A 17,546-nucleotide genomic window follows, 5' to 3' on the forward strand; every position below is an offset into this window, starting at 1 on the left:
TAGAAAATCTCAACATATTGTTTATAAATCATAAAGAAATTTATTAATGGTAATAATATTTTATGTACTATATCTAATCTTTTTAATCTTTGAACATAACAATATTTTTTCAAGATCTTAATCATCAGAGTTCACAGAGAGCGTTGATCAATAGTGACATTCAATGAGTTCATGCCTGTAATTCAAGAAGATGAGTAAAGAAAATAAAAAAATGCGTAAAAGGAGAAAACTAAACACCAAAATATCATCAGCTAACCACATGAATCTGGATAGGGCATTTTATGATTGTTTATCATGTATTATTTTGCAACTTGGAGATATAATTGTTCTACAAAAAATATTGTTAACATCATAGCTAAAATTAAAAGGTTTCTGAGATCTATAAGAGAATTCTTAATTTCCCTTGTATAACGAAAGGAAAGAGCTAGCAAATATCAGCTAGCGATCAAGATGTGAGGAACCTGCAACATCACCAACGGCTTCTGCATTTGGCCCGCATCCCATCGATAGCTTTTGAAACAAATCTTGTAAATTTTTTAAGGTTATAGGGCGTGCCTGCATAATATGTATAGAAAATTAGATATTAGATAAGAACATTTAAGATACATTAGTGTGTGTACTTGTGACTCTGTCCTCGCGACAAAAACTCATGTAAAAAATTATGTAATATTCAAAACGAGGAGTCGTGTATCTAGAAGTATTGATGTCGGTTTTGTTGTGCAACTAGAGATGCCCATAGAAGTTGCTGAGGCATACAAAATTGCAAATACTGTGTGCCTCCAGTATTTATGCGTAATATAGATACTTTTTTTTATAAACTTGGATTTTGGTAGTGAAATTTGCTGTTTTGTGCCACAATAGTGTCCACATTTTTACATGTATATAAGAGATCATCTGGATGGACTTACACGAAGGGCTTCAATATATGGGGCAGTCGTCAGTATTGGCGGAATGAAGCTTCTCAAGAGGAGACAACCCCTGCTGCATTCGAATCACATCAAATTATGTTTGTTAAGTACAACAACCAGACCGCCCCAAGGGACATAAAACCACTCTCAAGCTATCCGGTGCTTGGTCAGAGACATTTTTTACACAAGTTCTAAATCAATAATACAATAACTATAGGAACGATATAAGAATAGAAACACACAACAGCTTGGAAGATATGCTTACAAAGGTTGCTGGCTAACCTTGGATCATCGGACAGTATGACATAACATTGAATAATATTCTTCAAAACTGTAGTAGACGGTTCATCCTGCATCTTTTCAATTACGTCATTAAAAACCTTCATGATTGCACACAACCGGTTTGCAGGCTCACAGCAATACTGTAGTCCCTGCTCTTGCATCATTATTCTTGACATTATCCAAGATGCAGTCTGTATAGCCATATACAAGTGTTCAGAGTGAGTTTAAAGAGCCAATTAACTATGGGTGTCGATCTATTTATATTTTGATGGTGTACCGGAATTGTTTCAGAATTATTTGCTCAGGTTCTTACTAGGACGATCAAGTCTATGCCATGCAATATAAACCTTATGATTTATATATGGCTGGGTAATAATGTTCATCTAACACCAAAATATTAGATGTTCATCAAGTCGACTTGATATGTATTAATACGAAACATGGAGTATTAACTAAAAATCCCTTTTTCAATAAACACCTAGCAGAAACACTAGAAAGGGATATTAATTTGAAATTTTTAGTAACCAGATTTTATACTCTGTACTGTCTTACATTACATGTAAGGTGATATATTGCAGTAAAAAATGCTTGGAAGCGAAAGAATGTTGAGTTCAAATTTTAATTGACACTTACTGATTGTGAAAGTTCGTTTCCATATTCTATGGATTTTAGACACAAAGGGAAGAGTCCTGATTCAAGCAAACAGTGAACAGCAACCTTTGTCGAAGGGTCGCCTACCTGCATAGTAGAGAAGATTCCGATGATATTTGGAGTAGAACCTTATAGGCATATCAGATCATATTAAAGCAAATTGATATGCAATCTGGTAAGAAATAATGGACATTTTCTTCAACTATTGTTCTGATTAATCTAATTCATCTCAACATTGCATTCAATTCAGAGCTGAAACTTGAAAGGGCGGGTAGCAACTAGCAATGAGAAAATACTTCCATGCTAGGTTACTGGTGCTTAGCTGTTTTAATAATTCAAATGGCTAAAAGTATAAAAAATTGAAGGTATCATGTATTGATTTAGAGTGGAATTGTACCTCCTTCAGAAGACCACCAATGACCCCCAAGCTCATTAGCCTTAGGTACTGGAATGGCTTGCTCGTTTCTTCAGTCTCCAAGAAAGGGTACAAGTAACAATGTATCTGAACTGCAAGGACAGAAGTAAGTTAATACAAGTCTGTCTACGATTAACCTTATCTAGCTCCTTAATTATCCTATTAAAATCAGTTAATAACAATATTTGAATAAGTTATGCAAAATCCTCATCCCAGAATTTATGTAACAAACTTGTAACTTCAACTGAATCCTTGATTTCACCTCAGTGTCCTGTTTCTTTGGTGTTCACATAAACAAATCATACCAGCTTGAAATAAAAAGTGAATGCATTTATATATCAAAACACGTCAAGTTCGACAATATCTTGTGTGGTCTTTAAGTAGCAATCTCAGACATCAAGAAATCAGCAAAAGTTATAGAATGAAATTAGCTTATATCATTTGGTGAGAAGAAGCTATAACTGTGGATACATCCAACTATGTTGAAGAAGACTAATGTAAATACTGAATACATTAGCAGAAACAAGTCACATAGCTTTCAGAAAGTTCAGAAAAATACCATTAAGGAACTGCATCTTCGTTTGAGGGTGAGTGGCCAAGCACTGCATTCAATAGAAAATACACTTTGATATTAGAGTTGCATACATAATTTTTTAGTACATAGAGGACCAGCTATGGCTCCTGCATAAGTAAAAATAAATTTGATGTATATAGATAATAAATTTGATAAGTAAAAATAAATTTGATAAGAAAAAAGTTTGAAAATTAGGAAATCGAACATATAAAGCAAATACATTACAAAGTTAATACCACTAGAAAAGGAAATTAAAGGAGCGGAAATGACCTCAAACAAAACAAGTACATCACAAACTTTACTTGAATCTTTCATAGTAAGTTTCTCAGGTGTTAATGACTTGTATATAGATAATACTTCCTGCAATAAAGAAGATAATTCCATTAATCACCAACTGTAAAACACAACATTCTTATTTGAATAGATAGAATAGCCAATACAAACCACAAGGCTGAGCTTGTCAAACAAAGTAGTAAATCATTTAAATGATTCCAATGACCATCATGTGCGGATTTCATAAATTGTATCAAGTTCTGATTCAGATGTGATGCAACTTGATCTTAAGGGTAGGACTTCTCTAAGACGTGTGACATAAAAGTTGCAGAACTTCCTTACAATGCCTATTTTCCAGATTTTTGGGTTTCAAAATTTCAAATTTCCAAAATATTTGAGATCTCCACAAATCTTCTCATTAGTTCAATGAAAGATTTCTTCGGCAACTGACAAGCAAAGATACGGGTGCAGAAGTGCTGGGGTGCGTGGACAAAAATCTAATAAATAAATATAATAATATGGGAATTCGGGTGCGGGGGACACGACATATAAAAATATAGATTTTCTCTAGATTTCATGTTACATATATTCAATCTGGTTAAAAAAAACACAAACTATAAGCAAATTTAATCAAATGCATAACTTATTGATCTAAAACACAAAATACAGGTAAAATATTTTAATTTATGCAAAAATGAACACTAGCATAATACGTTTGTATTTACTAACAAAAACTGATACTTAATTTTACGAAAATAGGCGGTTAACAGAAATTTTGATTACAAATTATGGGGAAAGAATCAAAATTAGGATTCAGGATGAATCCCCTATCCGATGAGGGGACGTGCATGTTATAGTATCGGACAGAAGGATCAAGGGATTCACAAACAAGTATAATCATTTCAAAAGACAAGAAAGAATAAGGATCATTAATCACGAAATATTGATTAAATACTATATATACTTGAGAAGATCAAATATAACAATGTAACCTAGATACTGCCATTTTGGTTTAGTAGTCCACTTCAGTATTAAGATGTGAGGAAGAAACTCAAATCAAAACAGGGAACTTTTATTGTTAATGTTAACCAAAATTAGAAGTTAATAAAAAGAATTCACGACATGATATAAATTTAAGCAAGCTATTAAAACAAATACATTTAGTTTGATCAATGCAAAGCATTTGGTAGACCCAAGTCATTGTGCATACCGATAGGAGTAAGAAAACCGTACTGATTGACCGCTAAATGTGGAGGGCCAAATCTTGAATTCTTCCCTGTTTCTGTATTGATAAATCACATGTTAGAAATGAAATATACTATATCACCCAATAGACATTAGAACATAGAGTGTAAATAATTTGACTCTGCAGGCTGGACTGCACTTTAAACTTCTAACAAGCAAACTTAAATGATACTATACAGTCATTTAGGCGAGTCAAGATCATCATTTCTCTGCACATACTTATTGTTCTAAATAAAATATAAAACTACAAAATATCGAAAGAATCCACGTAAAAGTGACATTTGGTGCATACAAAGATATATATTTGCACATTCCGATTGAAGAGATACTTTCATAAATGAGACTGATTACAAATAAATATCAATCTATGTTTGTGTATGAACCACATAAAGAATGAAATCAAACGAATGAGTATATCTGGTTTACATAATCCCTGGTGGATTAAACCACACTTTATGAAAATGAAATGACCAGCATAGACATCATAAAATCATGACAAGGCCACAATTTAACTTGTATTTCAACATATGAATGCATAATTTAAACTCTTTAAAAACTCAGATCTATTGTCAATTACTTCTAATCAAGACACATAAATATAAAAGATAACTCTAATCATAATTAATCATCAATCATTTCTAACCAGCCACGTTAAACAAGCTTAAACACAAAAAATGCATCCAATCATGTATTAAAAACATCATTTATGAATTTACAATTACAGATCAATTTATTTCCACCTAACAGCATACAAAAACAAACAAAAATGTACATAAAACAAACAAAAATCTTCATAAATGAAGAAAAATAATGGACCTTAATCTGAGTAAGAGATGAAATGGCCTTTTCGCGATGCTCAGGTTCTCGAAGCAACACAACCAAGTCCTCTACACTAGCAGAAGGCCAATCAATAGCTTTGCTAGCACCATCACAGGGACCATTGTTGTTAGCAGGTGCACCACCATTCGACATAACACTGTTGTCACCTTGTATCGGATCAGGATAAAGAGAGTCAGGGAGATTCAACATTGTTTCAGACAAAAACCCTAGATATGAACTGAACAAGATGGCTGCTGCTGTTATGTTGTGTAGGAAAAGAACACTGAACTAAAGATGCGGCAATATATTGGAGGCTGTAGGAATGAATATTTTTTCGGTATTTATAAGATTTTTCATTTTGCTGGAGTCACTGCTGTGTACCTAGGATTGGGTGCTGGACGTATCCTTTTTGCGGTTATTTGGAAAAACAATTTCTAGGGGACGTTAGAGGTTCATGGTTTTGGGCCTAAACCCACACTTTACATATCTCATCCTTACCTTTTACCTGTAAATTTGTGATTAAATATTTGTAAGATTTTTCATGTTTTGCATCAAATAATTTGGGATAGTTTGGGAAAAGAAAATTGTTATGGTATATAAATAAGGTTGCACAAAAATTTTAAAATCTAGGAGCAATCTTATACATGTATAAATTTATACCAATTATTGTTTGTACCATCACGGTAATTAATAAACAATAATTGGAAAATATGATTTTTTAAATAACTTATATTAGTTAAATCGTACATGATGGTAATAATGTAATTTCAACATACATATATTTCAAGATACGTAATGATATTTGATCGTATTCGTGACTTAAATAAACTACAGTATTTTGCAGTTAATTTAACGTTAAAATCAAATTTATTCCAACCAACTTGTAACAATAAATTAATAACTTTAGAAACGGCTATAAAGTTTATACATGGTATAAATATTTAAAAAATGAAGTTTTTTAAAATTTGAAACCTAAATGATATGTTGTTTTAAAAATTTGCAGATTTTAATGAGAATTTCTAATTCAAGATCTCCAAGTAATACTAATATATGGAAAAAATTTGAAAATTGTAGTAATTATTATTTATTCAAACAAAGTAATTAATAAATTATAATGTTCTTAATCACCTATGGAAGTAAAGTCGTTAATGATAATATTTAAGTTAATTTTTCAAAATACATAAAAGTGAGATTTCAATGACATTTTGATTGTATTTCATGACATAAATGGAATCTATTATTTTGCCTTAAAATTTATGTAAAAGATAAATTTATTTTCAGCTATCAATAGTTACAATAATTTTGGAAACAACTGTAAAAAATTTAGGTTTAACACATATAAATTTTGAACTATACTAACATGTTTAATAAATTCGCAGATTCGAACCAGAGTTTCCAATCAAAATTTGATGAATCCAACACATTATGTGAGGATTCTATTCAAATATTTCAAAAATCAATTAGTGTAGTACTTTGTATAGGATTAATGGTGGATTGATGGGTCTAATCGAGAATTTTAGAATATTACTTTTTATCATTAATTTATAATTTTTTTAACCTTCGTACTCAAACCCGATGTAAATAATTGGGTAGGACGGGGGTACTCGTCAATGTTATTTTTCAATTTTTTTTGCTTTTGAAATGCACTTTTTTTAATTTGTTTGCTAATATAGATCTAGTGATAGATGGTTAAACCCAGACTAGAAAACCCATGTGGTCACAAGGCCTAAAATTAACGAGAACTCAACAGCCCAGTCTCACGAAAATTTTAACCGCTACCAATTCATTTTAAAATCATGGATTATAATATTTTAAAGCAAGCTGTTAAAGTCAAATATATTGATATAAATGGATCGACATATTTAATTTGGATTTCAATTTTAAAAATCTTTGACTTGTGTGTTATTCAATAATAAGTTCTTTTTATTTTAGTAATTGGCAGTTCGTAATCCACTTTTATTTTTATTTTTGCAATTTCAGTCTACATTATTTTCTCTGCCAACTTGCACCCCATAAAATTGATTTCTCTTCTATTTGCACCCCGTTAATGACTTTCCATCCAAGATAACCGTTAACTTTAACGGAAGTAGGGACATTTCAGTAAATTACTAACGAAAATAGAAGAAAATAAAGTAAATGAAAAAGTCTCTTGGTGTTGGAATTTGTAGTGGCTTGAAGAGCTGTCTGAGTTTGTTGAATGATGTGAAAGAGAGTTGATTTGAAATGGTGCTCATCACAATCTTTGCTAAACATCCAAGATGGAGTGTTTGTACTTGAGCTATGGCCTGCTTCTCCCCCTGTGTGCATGAAATCTTCTTCATCATCATCTTCATCCCCAAACTCCTCAGAACCACCAGCTAGATAGTCAAATTCATCACCAGCTGTGAAGGGCATGGTAGTGATTGCATCCTTGGCCCTTTGCATAGAAGCAGTTGTGTGCACCAAGTTGAGAATTCTCTCAGAAGCCACATTGTCCTGTTCAGCTAGAACTTGATAAGCTGGAATATGGTGAGTAAATGCCTCATCTTTAAAAGAAACAGAGTCTAAGATAGCTTGATAATCTTGCTGAAATAGCTATTTCTTTTCAGCCTCACTGACATCCCTTAATTGTGTTCTAGAACAATGTTGATAATTTTATTATTTGGCCATATTAGTTCTTGAAGTTTCAGTAACTATTTTTTCTTCAGGAATTCAATTTTACCTGGTTTATTAACAGGTATTTAAAGTGCTTGCATAACGGGGAAGGATCTGTCATCGATATTCCACTTCAGTGCCTTTTTTACTTTTTGAAAACCCGTTATAAACATTAATGAACGAGAGACTTAAAGTTGTAGTTCATGTGCAATTTTTGATATTATTCCACCAATTATTGTATCATAATCTTTAATTTTTTTGGATTGTTATCTCTTGTGTAAGGTGTGCTCTCATGGATCTACAACATTAATGAACGATGAGCTTTTTTGAGTTTCAAGTGGAGGTGAACATATCTCTCATGCCATCCATCTCAAGGATTAATGATTTTCTCCCTTTATTTCTTCCTATTACTTTTATATTTGTCGTATTTTTTCTCCTTTCAACTTCTCTTTTCATGGAATTTAGATTTTAGCCTTTACAATATGTTCTCCTGAAGGCATGTACATAATTTTAACTAAGATGAGCTTTTCTGAGTCTTTTGCACGCTAGGAACCAGGTGATTAATTTATATCTTGGATCAGAGTTACAAAATATGTAAAGTACAAAGTGATTATTAAAGTAGGGTCTATTTATCAAGCTTCAGGTTGGATAGCGATCACATTCTTAGCTAATCCTCCCATAGGTAAAAAAGTTTTAGGCATCATCATCTTATCGGTCATGAACATTCACTACGCCATAAGTGCACATAGGCAACGATTTTTATCCAGCGTTGCACAAAAAGCGTTGCATTATCTACAAAATTTTCAGTTTATTGCAACATAGTGGTGAAAGCGTTTCATTACATTGAAGCTACCATTGCTAATAACTGTTAGTGTTGTGCAGCATGCAACAGTAGAGGTCATAGCGTTGCATTAGATATTTTTTTTATTTAATAAATGCTGACGTGGAAAATAAATCTGAGGTGGCGTGCTGGGGACCCACGGGTGCTAACGTGGCATGTTAACATGTCATGCCACGTCAGCATTTTGGGCCCCACATATGGGGCCCATTGGTGACGTGGAATGCCGACATGGGATTAGTGGGACCCACATGGGGGCCCAAAATGCTGACGTGGCATGCTGACGTGGCACACAGTGGGGCCCACTTGCTGATGTGGCACTTCAGGCGTTGTATTTGCTTTATGGTGTTGCAGTAGGTTATTTAGTGTTGCATTAGTTATTGTACTATTCTTAAAATTTATTTGTTATATTTATGTTATAATTATTTTTAAAATATTTTTAATTGATCCAACCGTACAAATTTTGTTTCCTACTAGTTTTAGAGATGTGTAATTTTTTTTTAAAAAAATAAATTTTATATCACATGCTTTTTTAATAGTCAAACCCCGGTGCACACGGGTTCACATTAAGTAGTCTTGTTCCGGGTGGTGATTCTATTTTTTTAAAATTTTTGTTCAACGATCCAACCGTACGGATGATGATACCTACTAATTTTAAAAATGTCTAAATATTTTTTAAAAAAATTAAATTTTATATCGTATGTTTTTATAATAGTCAAATTACGGTCAACACGGGTTCCTATAACCAAGACTTGTCCCGAGTGGTGATTCTATTTTCTTGAAATTCTTGTTCAATGATCCAACCGTATAGATGATGTTACCTTCTAATTTTAGAGATGTTTAATTTTTTTTTTTAAAAAAATTAGATTTTATATCACGTGCTTTTTTAATAGTCAAATTACGGTCAACACGGGTTGCTGTTACCTAGTATTGTCCCGAGTGATTATTCTATTTCTTTAAAATACTTGTTCAACGATCCAACCGTATGGATGATGATACCAACTTATTTTAAAAATGTGTAATTTTTTTTTTAAATTTAGATTTTATAGCGTGTGTTTTTATAATAGTCAAATTACGGTCAACACGAGGTCCTATAACCAAGTCTTGTCCCGAGTGGTGATTCTATTTTTTTTAAAATTCTTGTTCAACGATCCAACCATACGGATGATATTACCTACTAATTTTTAAGTTGTGTAATTTTTTTTAAAAAAATTAGATTTTGTATTATGTGTTTTTATAATAGTCAAATTACGGTCAACACGGGTTCATGTAGATTCTTGTCCCGAATGATTTCTATTTTTTTTTTAAATTCTTGTTCGACAATTCAATTATACAAATTATTGTTCCGATTAATTTTATCATTGTCGTGTTATTTTGACATATATTTTACATTAGTTATACAATTTTCTTATAATATTTAAAATTGTAAATATTTAATAAAAAACTAAAAAAATAATTAAATGATGTTGAGACACAGATCTGCACACTTTCCCAGGCCAAAAAATTGGGTGGTTATTTCCCCCTTAACAAAAATTCACTCTTTCTCTCTAAATCTGAGCTGATACTCGAAAATTAAAATAATATTAAAATAATTTACAGAAAAGCAACAAGATATTTATCAAAATAATTAAGAAATTATGATTGTAAAGACTTAATTAAGTCAAGGCCCAGCCCGTTAACAGACAAGCCCTAAAAATTTATCATTTTTATATAAAACCCTAACAAACATAAATCATTAGCAGTGGCCGCCTCGTCTTTCAACCCCTCTCTTCACTCAGATCTTCAGACCCCTTCTCACCTCCACCATCCTCTCCTCCGCTCACCTTCTTATTATATTCTCCTACACATCTCGATCCGAGATGTGTAGAAACAATCGAGAAATCAACAACCTAATCCGTACAACACGTTTCTCGAACCGCCTTCGTATGCTGAAGCAATATTTCGATCATTCGATGGAGAAGATAGCAACGGAGGAAGTGGAGTCAACGGTCATGATTTGTTCGCAACTTCGACTTCACATTCCGGAGCGAAGTATGTGCGAATCACGGTTTCGGATCCTCAGAAGGAGCAAGACGTGTCGAATGGGAAGTTGCCGTTGGTGAGGACCACGGATGTGGCGTCGAGAATGTTGGATGGGGCGGTGAAGTTGCCTTGGCAGTTGTTTGGGAGGGAGAGTTTGCAAGGGAGTGCATTGGATGTGAATGAGGTTGCGTTGCCTGCGAAAGGAGGGAGGGATTTGTTGAGGATTTTTAAGGAGTTGAAGCAGTCGGTTACGAATGATTGGGGTGCGGTTAAGCCACCGGTTGTGGAGGAAGATAAGGAATTTTTCAAGAGGAAGGGTAAGTTGCAGGATTTCGAGAATCAGATTGGTATTGCTTCTCAGCAGGTCTATTTAACTCTTTTGATGTAAATTATAAATTTTGAGTGCTATGTTTGTCGGTTTATATAATTAGTAATGTTTCTCGATTCAAATATGTATTGATATTTGTCTGATAATGCTGATCTAGCGAGAGCATTTTGAGTTACGACATCTCAGACTTGATTAAGCTTAAATGTATGTTAATCAATTTCCTAGCTCCATACAATAAAGGAAATATCGATATTTGCCTCGGTGTTATATGTAAATTTGTAATATTTATTACTGTCATGTAGTTGATTTAGGTACTAATAATATGTATAATGAAATGGGACGTATGCTATTGACATGAAATTAAAGCTCAGCAAGAAATTGGGGAGACGATGGGGCAACTGGGGTTGGCTTTTGTCAAGCTAACGAAGTTTGAGGCGGATGAGGCAATGTTCAACTCTCAAAGGGTGAGATCTGCAGACATGAAAAATGTGGCTACTGAAGGGTTTTTAGCACATAAACGCAGCGAAAATGTAAATTTACTCTTAAAAAGAACCGAAACCCTCCGCAGGATCCATGCGAAAAAATAATATTTAATTCGTAGTTCAGTATGTTTACCTTAAGAAGCTTTACGTTAATGGAAAGATGGAGGTCTTTAATAGCGATCCAAGAACGATAAACGGAGATCCTTAGCAGATGCTCCTCAAGTGTGAAGCACTCCACCGGTATCCACCAAGAAAACGATGTAATGAAGGAGGAGGAGATGGAGATAATTAGGGTTTTGTCAATCTTTTTGGTTAAGGCAAAAATAGGGTTTATAATAGTATATTTATAGGCAAAATCTTCAGCTGAAATTTTTTCCATAAAATATTATTATTATTAACCCTTTATTATTCTCACTAATAATTAAAACACCTTTTAATTATTAATCCTTTTTCTAAATTCTTTAGAAATAATTCTCTCACTTGATTTAATTTCCAAAAATTAAATTCTTAACTAATAATATTAAGAATCTTTTCTTAATTAATTTATAATCAATTAAATCTTATTTAATCAATTATTAAATTTGCCAATTAATTATTTATTTCATAAATAAATAATTATCAGCCATTATTAATTAATTCCTCCACCATTAAATCATTATCTTTTATGGTGTGACCCTATAGGTTCAATATTAAGCGGTTGTAGAAATAAATAATAATAAAATTATTATATCATTATTAATATAGATTCTCTAATTCATTAAATATGATTAATAAATTAATCATATTTATTCTACATCGTGAGGGATACTTCTCAGCATATCGCGACTATCCGGATAATACGAATTCACTGCTTAGAATACCAAGAACCTATTCAGTGAGTAGTTACCGTACAATTAATTCCTTCTACCCTGCAATATCACGATTAAATACAAGGCATAAAACTTGTGTCAAGCCTATCTTATTTAATCACTTGCTTTCCCATTCACTATGCTTAGTTCTATTTAATGTAAATTAGAAACTCCTTTCTAATTTCATTCACTCTGGCCAGAGATTCCTGGATTAACATAAGTGGATCCGCATTGAACATTCTCTTCCTACACTGGAAGGGGTAGATCCTTTATTGATCATACCCTATCTTCGTGTACAAATTCCTATACCCAGTAGAGCCCTTATAATTGTCCCTTGAGACTAAGAACTAAACCAAAGCATAGTTCAGTGTACACAAGATGACTATGATGACCTCAAGTCTAAGGATACTTGTACAACTATCACTATGTGAACAACTGCTGACACGTGAGTGAACTCCATTAGTTGTTCAGCTGTGTGAGTCATGTTCAGTGAACTTATTCTATAATAAGCACCTACATACTAGCTATAGTGTCACCAATAAATGTCTATGAGAACAGACATCCTTCATAATGAATCAAGCATAGTATGTACCGCATCTTTGCGGATTATTAATTACCAGTTATAATTCTACGACCAGGAACTATTTAAGTTTAGAATTATCATCTTTTAGGTCTCATTATTATGATCTCATCACAATCCATAAAAAGCTTTACTCTAAACTGTGGTATATCTTATTTAAACATTTAAATAGATAGAGCTCGCAATAAAAACAAAACAAGCCTTTTATTAATATCAATGAAATCAAAACATATTACATAAAAGTTATTCCTAAATCCTCATACAAGATTGGACTTAGGACATATCTCTTTCAGCTACTGCTGCTGTCAAAGCTAACAGACTCTATCGGGAGTTGAATGCACAAACTGTCAAGCATCTGGTAAGTTACTGGATTGTTGTACTTTCCCAGACTTGAATTGCTAACTTTAATCATGATCCTTTATCTTTTCAAGCATCTTGTTCCACTCGAAGTGCTAGATATTTACAGATGCTCTATTCTTATACTGCAGGATAAGCTTCATGACTATCTTGGGGTGATGTTGGCAATTAACAATGCATTTTCTGACCGCGCGAATGCTTTGTTGACGGTGCAAACTCTTTTATCCGAACTGGCCTCCTTGAATGTAAGGATTGAAAATCTTGAAGCTGCTTCATCAAAGAATTTTTGTGGTGACAGGTCTAGAATTCGCAAAATAGATGAGTTGAAAGAAACTGTAAGAGTAACAGAGGAAGCTAAAACCTATGCAGTCAGAGAATATGAACGGATCAAGGTAACATGTTCTTCCTTCTAGTGCATGTATTACACGAACACTTCAGAAATTTTAGTGACACCAGTTATTCATAAATTCTTTAACTAGTTTTTGAGCTGAGATAATATATACTTTAAGTAGTTTTTTCTTCATCCAATAACAATCATTATGAAAAACTGAATACAATAGGAGGGTCTTGCACTAAGAAAAATAGTTAATTGTGTGTGTCCTTAAGTGGATATTAGAACTATTTCTTCAATTGCTTTATAAAGTAAATGTGCATAAGCTTTGCCCTTGCTTGAGTTATGCTGACAAATTAAACATAGAATAATTATTCATTCTGTTGAATTGGATCTTGATATTCTTATAAATGAGGACTTAATTTTTTACCAAATAAAATATAGTTAGCAGTACATAGTCACTCAGACTTATTGCTTAGTATGTAGCATTATAAGCAACGAAGAGTTAAGCACCTCAGATTTTTAGAAGCAAGCAAGAAAACATAATAGGATGAAGTATTTAGCAAAAATATACAAAGTAATTAACACAGAAGGAGCATAAATGTGCAACACTGAGTATATAATAGAAGCGAAGTCGGTCATGAGCAATGGGGTCACCAAAATCAATCCCAGTAATCATTATTTAGAAACACTGAATATAAGTTCTAGGGTCTTTTATTTGATTGTGGCTACCAGACTGTGGTGGTATGTTATGGATGTTACTGCTAGCGATATGGGAACGTAGAGTATATCCGTGCTGTCCCTTAACCACTTTTCATGGTTCTATTCAATTAGATAACAAGGCAACCTGGGTTACATGAAGCTTCCTATCTATACTCTGACATTATTGTTAATTCTTATTCTAAACTGTATATTTGTGTTGTATTTGCAGTGCTTACCTATTACCATCGACGTCGGCACAAATAACCAAAAGTTGCTGGATGATGAGTTCATTATTGGGCTCAAACAAAAGAGGGCAACTGGGCAGGTACTTTTTATCTTCCTTTCTGTAATTCATAGATATAATTACTTGCGGTCTACAACTAAAAACTAATTTTGTATGCATTCACCTGCATCAAGGAATTTGCCGAGCTTCTGGCGGAGTTTATGTCTACTGTTAAGCAGAACTATGGAGAGAAAATCATCATACAGGCTCGTTTGCAGCTTCAAACATTTAAGTAGATAATGGATTTTTATATGTTATAAATTCTAATCATTTGACATTGATTCTCAGTTTGAAGATCAATCTTATGGTTGATTAATAGTGATTTATAAGTTTTCAGGGTCAACCTGACAGTTATCACGAGTTGATCGGGAATCCGCACCATACTGAATGCCTAGCACCAGATGAAGTGGCCATGCTTGTGGTAGGTTGAGTGTTTTTGTAAAGTATATGCACTAAAATGTGTAAACTTTATGTCCTCTTATTACTTCTGTAAAGGCTTACCTAATGTTGTTTTATAATTTAAAAGACAAGTTTGAAAGCCCTGTCTGGAGCAGTTTCTTACATAGATTCTGATCACCACAAAATGCTTCTTTCTTCTGTAAGTAATAGTGCATTAATATTTTTGCTCATTTCTTTTTCCATTCTTTTTTTCGGATTTTAGTTTTTTGGTTGTTAAAGAAAGTTTGTTACCTTCAGATAAGTGGCATGAGCTTGTGGAACTATGGTCCAGATGTGATGGATGTATTGGTTGAGTTGGTTGTTGCTTTGATATGTAATGCTACTCACTATACAATAATGATTATCATTGCTTGTTCTTGTCAAGGATTAGTTTTGCTTTTACTACATTGTAGGCTGCAGTGAGCGGAAAATACCTCCATCTATGCTTGGATATGCTTGTAAGAAATTTTGTGCCGCCTTTATCTTTCCTTAGGCTATTACAGTAGCCACGTGGTCTTGCAAAAAAAGAGCAAATTCTTTGTCGTGTGCATGCTGCTTTAAAGGAAATTGCTGATTTAGTTCCCCTCGCACCACTGAGATTGGAAAAAGTAATCAAGGAGAGGATGCCCTACAGATCCTCAAAGCAACCTTGGATTGTAAGTTTACTTCATCTGCTTCTCGTCTTTTTGGGGACATGCTTCTCTGTAACCTTGGCTGGAAGTACATTTTTTATGCATGTCTATGTAGACTATATAGCACATTATCGATTTGTTAAATATAAATTTAGAATGAATTTTTTTTGGTCTAGTTGCAAGTTGTTTCAAGTAATTTCGTTAAAGGAAATGTCGGGGCCTATATTGACTCCAAAAAAAATTACCTTTTGAGTCCAGTTGCTTTTATGGTTGTATTTAGCTCTTTGTTTTAGTCTCTCTTGGCAGATAAATCTTAAATCTTTTACGCTTTGTACACTATCTGTTTTGCGTCTTTTTGGGGCAAATGCTCAATCTGTTCCTAGGCAGAAGTACATTTTTTGATGCATGTATTTACAGCCCATAGCTCGTAATAAATTCTAAAAATGAAATTATTGACTTTATTGGTTGGGTTTAATTGCGTTGTGTTAAATAAGTAGTAAATTAATAATGGAAAGTTTAAGGCCCAAATCAATACCATAATATTGAGTGATTGACCTGTTAAGTCCAACTGCTTTCATTACTTAAGTTTAAGGCCCAAATCTTGTTATTCTTATTCTATTCATTTTTATTTTCTAGGTTAAAAGCTCCATTTAGCTTCCTTGCATCAACATCGCCTTAGGGTCTATTTTTAAAAGGTTTTTATTCGAAGATGTACCACAGTTTCCAGTGATCAAGAGGAAAACGGTACTACAGTCATTCAAGCACTCAAGGCGCAACTTCTTAGTGACTTAGTTCTTTGGTATCTTTGTTCATTTTGGTATCTTTGTTCATTTGAAGAAAGATTTGATGTACTTTTGGTGTTTTAAATTTAGAATTGGGCGTATGTATTTTAGTATTTTTTGTATATTTAAAACTTGTTGAATTCCTGATATGGTTGTTTTTGTTGGATGCCACTTATGGCAGGTATCATGTAAAAACAGACAAATTATAGCCAAATTTTTATGTTTTCTAGTGTTGCATATTCCATAGTATGATGTTGCATATTGCTTTTCACTGTATTACATTTGATTATAATACTGTTGCAATTTAAAAATGGTGTTGCATAATGTGGTATATACTGTTGCAATTGAATGAAAATAGTGTTGCATATGCATCAAAATGGTGTTGCATAAATAATATGGGCCCCCACATATGATGTGGAAAAAGGGCCCCACTGCTGACGTGATATTGCGGGCCCCCACATGCTGACGTGGCAGGATGAGACCCAGCTGACGTGGCGTGCTGACGTGGCATGCTGATGTGACTCTGGGGACCCCCTGTTGCTGACATGGCATCTGATGTGTCAGTTGCCACGTAGGACCAAGTGTACTATCCTGTCAGGTCTAATGCAACACTTTCTGTTGTTGCCAATAGGTGATTTACTGTTGCAAAATCCACCTGATGCATTACTTTCAAGTTTTGCACAAAATATTGCATTAGGTGTCTACGACCACTTCCACATTGGCAACCCCCCTCTGGTGTTGCCTATTACCTTATGCAACACCATTTGGGCCTTATGCAACTGTATAGTAGGGGTTGCCTATGTGCACTTATGGCGTAGTGATTACTCTAATGACTAAAATTTAGGTATGTACATATAAGTTATAGAATAATGTGAAAATCTTTTATGTACGGTAGAAATACGAGTAATAACCTTTTAACATAATGAGTATAACTTTTGTTTGAATGTACTTGAATTGGCCAATACTTTCATTCTTGAATGCTATAAAATGCTAATGAATTTGTTTTCCTACCTGCTAATGGAGAGTTTGAACTTGTGTACATTATATGTGACTTTCTCTTATTTACAAAGCCTTTTTTGCTAATCCGGTTTACTTTATGAGATTAAATTGTAACAAAAGTGT

The 17,546-nt window shown here is 33.3% G+C and overlaps 2 protein-coding genes across 2 annotated transcripts; one reads left to right on the forward strand and one right to left on the reverse strand.

Annotated features, from left to right (window-relative positions):
• Positions 1 to 438: 438 nt before the first annotated feature.
• Positions 439 to 5,377, reverse strand: LOC141720300 (cell differentiation protein rcd1-like). The gene is made up of 8 exons (XM_074522644.1): positions 5,165 to 5,377; positions 3,101 to 3,190; positions 2,816 to 2,858; positions 2,239 to 2,348; positions 1,824 to 1,928; positions 1,191 to 1,381; positions 909 to 981; positions 439 to 555 (listed from the first exon to the last, which is right to left on the reverse strand). The coding sequence occupies exons 1-8, from the start codon at positions 5,375 to 5,377 to the stop codon at positions 439 to 441; spliced, it is 942 nt and encodes a 313-aa protein (XP_074378745.1).
• Positions 5,378 to 5,461: 84 nt separating this feature from the next.
• LOC141720302 (sorting nexin 2A-like) lies at positions 5,462 to 16,044 on the forward strand. Its single transcript, XM_074522645.1, has 12 exons — positions 5,462 to 5,581; positions 10,507 to 11,029; positions 11,344 to 11,479; positions 13,191 to 13,257; positions 13,388 to 13,648; positions 14,519 to 14,614; positions 14,910 to 14,993; positions 15,099 to 15,170; positions 15,269 to 15,328; positions 15,424 to 15,468; positions 15,574 to 15,666; positions 15,949 to 16,044. The coding sequence occupies exons 1-12, from the start codon at positions 5,462 to 5,464 to the stop codon at positions 16,042 to 16,044; spliced, it is 1,653 nt and encodes a 550-aa protein (XP_074378746.1).
• The last annotated feature ends 1,502 nt before the right edge of the window (positions 16,045 to 17,546 follow it).

The sequence above is a fragment of the Apium graveolens genome, chromosome 4 (assembly GCF_009905375.1).
Source record: "Apium graveolens cultivar Ventura chromosome 4, ASM990537v1, whole genome shotgun sequence".
Taxonomy (NCBI): Eukaryota; Viridiplantae; Streptophyta; class Magnoliopsida; order Apiales; family Apiaceae; genus Apium; species Apium graveolens.